General features: G+C 37.1%; 1 protein-coding gene across 2 annotated transcripts in view; it reads right to left on the bottom strand.

Annotated features, from left to right (window-relative positions):
• LOC107694300 (ankyrin repeat and BTB/POZ domain-containing protein BTBD11-A) overlaps nucleotides 1-5,478 on the bottom strand; it is a 142,288-nt gene that overhangs the window by 19,929 nt on the left and 116,881 nt on the right. For both annotated transcript variants that reach the window (XM_016493964.1, XM_016493965.1), the window contains exons 4-5: nucleotides 1,637-1,789; nucleotides 549-714 (exon numbers count right to left, since the gene is read on the bottom strand). In XM_016493964.1, the coding sequence (XP_016349450.1) occupies nucleotides 549-714; nucleotides 1,637-1,789 (319 nt within the window). The remainder of the gene's footprint in view (nucleotides 1-548; nucleotides 715-1,636; nucleotides 1,790-5,478) is intronic.

Below are 5,478 nucleotides of genomic sequence, written 5' to 3'. Positions count from 1 at the left end.
GCCATGTGCTCTCATGTCAATTGTCTTGACCCCACCCATCTTGTTACCTGATTATTGGTTAATTTGCCCCACATGTGTTCCCTCATTACCCTCCTCATTTGCTCTCCATTTATTCTCCCTTTGTTTGCAGTCCTGGTTCAGTTCGCCACCATATCTCCCTGGATGTGTCCTGTCCTGTCGTGTCGTGTCCAGATCCTGCCTTGCCTAGCCTTGCCAGCCTGTTTTTCCCCCACGGGGTAGTTTTTGTTGTCTGTTTTGTTTTATTTTATTAATAAAGCCCTTATCTTCCCGCACTATTGAGTCCTCGCTCCATCCTTCATCCCCAACCCTGACAACCATATCACCAAGTGTTACTGTATGAACAAAAGGTGATGTGCCAACAGAATTGAAAAGAAACTGTAGGATCTTTCATCAAACTGCCAGTTTGAAGAACAGCAATTTTTAGCAATCAGAGATAAAAAAGAGAAAAATCTATAATCTAGTAAAGTCAGGCCTGAATTTCACACAAATGTGGGATTATATGTGTGTGTAAATATATCAGTGCCCACCTGTTCACTCATACTGTTAATGCCATCTGGCCCGAGCATGTTGACTGCTTGCTTGACCAGGTCAGTTCGTCCGCAGTTGAGCATCCGGAACCCCAGGTCCTGCAGGAATTTTGCTTCTGTGGATGCAGCGTCCAGTTTCCGTGTGGCAGAGAAGCAGTCGTCTGCTCTGTTGAATAAAAGGACAGTCCAGACCCCAGTTGCACACCTCCAAACAAGAAATACTACTTAGTGACTATGGCTTTCATTTGTTTTCATCTTTTTAAATGGTTTTTTATTGATTTATTTGTTGTTAATTTAATTTAAATATAAACATTTACAACCGTATACAATATATATAACAAATATTACATGTATTAATAAATAATAAATATTAAATATAAATATGAAAATTATTTATATTACATAAACTTACATGAGAATAACATATACATGTATTATAAAAGTATATTAATAATTACCTGAAATCTTTGTTGTATATAATACTGTATATAATATATAATACATATTGTATATATAATAAAAAAGTAAAAATACAATATATATTATTTATATATAAAAAAACAAAAACATTATAAATAAATAACATTTTATATTATAAAACGATTTATATATTGTAATAATATATTATTTTTGATCTTTAATTTAATTCATAAACAATATAATTTCTTTAACAGAAACTACTACCAGGCTCTAAATAAATAAATAAATAAATAGCTAAATAAATAATATGGCTAGATTTCACTTCAATTTATTGTTGCCATGGAAAAAGAAACCCTGAAATGAAACGTTGTTTGTTTGCCAAGATATCCTGTATCTGTGAAGTTAATAGCGTGCTCCTGAAAATAACTACTGTATGACCATGTTAAAAGCCATTTACATAGCACTTCAGAGCCTTTCACTTGAAACTAAAGCCACACAGGAAGTTAAGGATACTTAATTCATAAGGGATGCAGTATGAGTACATGTTGTGTGTTTGTACTGTCCTTCAGTGAATGATTAATTGTTCATTAAGGCATTCTACGTGCATAGTGTGCATGCCGACTGTGTATTTGTGCATGTATGGAAGTGACGTTGCATCCCAAACATACTTTAGCTGCCGCGGCTCACAGTCCACCCCAGGTAACAGCAGTCGGGCTGCCTGTCGTACATCGTCGCTGTCCACAGAGAAGCTTCGGCGGTGTTCTGTGTGCGCCACGGCCACCCGGATCCACTCCATCAGCGGAGGCAACACCAGGAATGGCCTGCAGAGACGCAAGAGAGACATATTTGATATTAGAGACGCAGTTCACCCAAAACATTTCATAATTTTTCATCATTTCTAGCATTTAAGCACTAAGCCTTCAGATCAAAGGTGTTTAAGATCATAAGAAACAAATTCAGTCCATTGCGTCCAAACCTTTGTCTGTTAACGTATGTTTTCTTCTAATCACCTTTGCGATTTCCATTTTGAATGGACACATCTGTTTGCGTGCAGCTTCAGGATACTTTAGAGAAGTAATCATAAGCTCTCTGGTGGGATTACAGTTGCTACTAATTACCAGTGCTAAGCTGCATCTAATTAGAGTGGCGGAATATAAAAGACCTGTTGCCATCCTGACAAGTTTTCAGTCAGAAAAAGAAAGCTGGAGACTCGAGCTGCTCATTACCAAGAAAACACTCTCATTACAACAGATGAATTTGAAGGCAAAAATATCATTAAACAGCTGCAATTGTGCTTCTATTACACTTTTTCCATTGTGCCAACTGCCAGTTTTACATATATAAGATTCAAAACTATTCTTTACAGGGCAAAGGTTGAGGAATATGTGGAAGTTGACTCAACTGCAGTGAGTCACGATGATTATGACCATGAAACTCTTTGTATGTTGAATATTTTGCTTCAAGCATTTCCGAGCAGCATATCCAACATTATTGCACTGCAGTTTAACTGAGTTTAGAGTGTTGCCAGGTTGTTGTGGATCAATATGCTAATAATGCCAACAGCTATATTATATGACAATATGAGAAACATACACAGTTGTGTCCGCCTACACTTGTCTTTGTGTCAAACTTGTTGCAAACACCCCTCTGTGTTAAAAAGTATGCAGTGTGTTGGACAAACCATGTTATCATAATTTCCAAATTAGTTGTCTGTGCACACACACTTGGACATAAATAAAAAGGAGGAGGTATTTGACCCTAGAAAAATGCCTTTCCAAAACCTATTAAAGGGAACAAAACCATCAAGCTTCATCTTGAACCCTCTATCATCTTCTAATTGTGCTTCCAGTGACCTGCGTCTAACAGCTAGCTTTGCACAATCCACACTCTTCCTCCCTGGACACCTACCCACCGCAAGAAAGCCTGCCAGGAATCCGAGCTTCGCCAAAACAAACCGCAAACCCTTCTCTGTTTCTCTTCTGCCTGAATAATGTGCTTCTCCGCTCCCCTCCCTTCGAAGAAATATTTAGAGGAAAAGGACCTGGTTCTCATTCCAGTCTGGTGTTTTAAATTGAAGCCACATCTGGCTGAAGAATGGAGACTGTTTTTTTTTTTGCTGCACTACAGATTTCAACAACTTTGTATTGACCAGAGGAAGGGAGTTGCCCTATCAAAAGGGTCTCCACTTGCAAGAGATCTCCTGAAAAATGTCAAGGTTTTCATAAACATTTTGCTAAGATAAATTCCACTGATTTATGGAAATAAATTGCCTGTCAGGGTACCCTGAACTAAGGAGAAATACAATAAAAACATCTCAGCAGACACTCCACATTACAAAACCAATGAAAAAAGAACCCATGAATGAATATCATATGAAAATCATACCCTTTTGAAGTTTAATTGTCACATTCAGCCATTTTACAATTATTGTCTTTCCGGCCCCAAATTTAAGACCGCTTGAAATCCTAATTAAGCCGTTTCTTGTACCATTTAAGACTTTTTATGGCCTTAAATTTGATACAACTAAATTTAAGACTTTTTAAGGACCCGCGGAAACCCTGACAGATTTCTATTTATATTACATTTATTATATCGAATACAATTTATTACATATTATAATTTATTCTAATTATTTTTACATTTAATATGTATAAAATGTACTAGTGTCAAATAAGATATTTTTATCACAATACATATCCATGCCCATACACAAACAATAAATTAAAACAATAAATTAATAAATTAAAAGGTGGCAAATATTGCCAAACTGTAAATTTGAGAACAGTTCTTCCTATAATTAATTAACTGCATTTTAGATCTAGAAAAATTGCTTCTAAGAAATAAGTTACCTACATCTTTCAGTGTATTTTATGTTGGAAATTATGCATTATGCAGTGTGGATATGAGCGTTCACGTGCCCCTGGTGTATTTTCCCTCTGCAGTAGGAAAGTTAAAAGGTTGATTAAATGTCACTCAGCACATCCACAAAAGTCCACTCGACTCAAGTCTGAAATCTAAAGCCACAACCCTGAACCTCTCCAGACACTCCTTCACTCTGATCTCTTGTTTTCTTTCTCCATCTCTATTCATTACCACCCCCCCCCCCCACTCATTTTTATTCTATCCTCACCTACCATCTATTTGATTTTTTTCTGTCATTTTCTCATCTTTCACTCTCTCTCTTTCTTCCTCTACTCTCTCATTCTTCTGTGAGAGGCCAAGAAAGAAATTAATATAATAGAACAGACTGTCTGTCCCTGGGGAAGGAGGCAGCTCGCTGATGCACCTATTCTGTCGAGCATTGCATGGGCGTCCCACAGGGTCCTTGGATAGGGGGCTTTTTATCACATCTGAGTGATGTGGGACTGTCTGGGACGAGATGTCCTGATGGATTTATCGATGTGGAGCGGAAGCTGAACATAACTCCGTAACAATCCATTAACGCTCTCCTCCAACAAGAGTTAAGAGTTGTATCTTCATTGTGCTACAACACTGCATAAGGGAATTAAAGATTACGTTGAAATCATGTTCTCCTTGGCATCCCTGTGCCCTTATAGTGTGAATGCGGTCTTAAGTAACCCCATGGTGATTGAAAAACTCTTGGGCATAAATTGACATACAGAAAAAGGACGTATTGCACAAAGCAACAGTGCACTAGCACACCATCATGTACCGGGTTACTGGAAGCTGTATAGCATTGCCAAGGTGTTTTAAGTGGTTGTTTCTTGTTGCTATGTGTTTTTTTTTCTAGGTGTGCCTAGATAAGGCACAGGTCCCTGCTTAAGCATTTTTTTTTCATGGATTTTTCAGCTGTTTTATCATCTGCCAGGTGAAAAGACTTAAAGTAATGTATTTTTCAGGATGCACTGAAGCAGATATTTCTTAGAGCTAGTAATAATTAGTGAACAATATACTGTTTTCACTGGCCAATACTGATATTTAGATAAGAGGGGTGGCTAATGACTTAAATACAAATATATATATACAGTGGGTACGGAAAGTATTCAGACCCCCTTAAATTTTTCACTCTTTGTTATATTGCAGCCATTTGCTAAAATCATTTAAGTTAATTTTTTTTCCTCATTAATGTACACACAGCACCCCATATTGACAGAAAAACACAGAATTGTTGACATTTTTGCAGATTTATTAAAAAAGAAAAACTGAAATATCACATGGTCCTAAGTATTCAGACCCTTTGCTGTGACACTCATATATTTAACTCAGGTGCTGTCCATTTCTTCTGATCATCCTTGAGATGGTTCTACACCTTCATTTGAGTCCAGCTGTGTTTGATTATACTGATTGGACTTGATTAGGAAAGCCACACACCTGTCTATATAAGACCTTACAGCTCACAGTGCATGTCAGAGCAAATGAGAATCATGAGGTCAAAGGAACTGCCTGAAGAGCTCAGAGACAGAATTGTGGCAAGGCACAGATCTGGCCAATGTGTATATGTGTATGTGTGTGTATGTATGTGTATATATATATATATATATATATATAT

The sequence above is a fragment of the Sinocyclocheilus anshuiensis genome, unplaced genomic scaffold, assembly GCF_001515605.1.
Source record: "Sinocyclocheilus anshuiensis isolate Anshui unplaced genomic scaffold, SAMN03320099.WGS_v1.1 scaffold1316, whole genome shotgun sequence".
NCBI classification, from domain to species: domain Eukaryota; kingdom Metazoa; phylum Chordata; class Actinopteri; order Cypriniformes; family Cyprinidae; genus Sinocyclocheilus; species Sinocyclocheilus anshuiensis.
The sequence above is the reverse complement of the archived record's forward strand: the minus strand, read 5'-3'. Positions and strand labels throughout refer to the sequence as shown.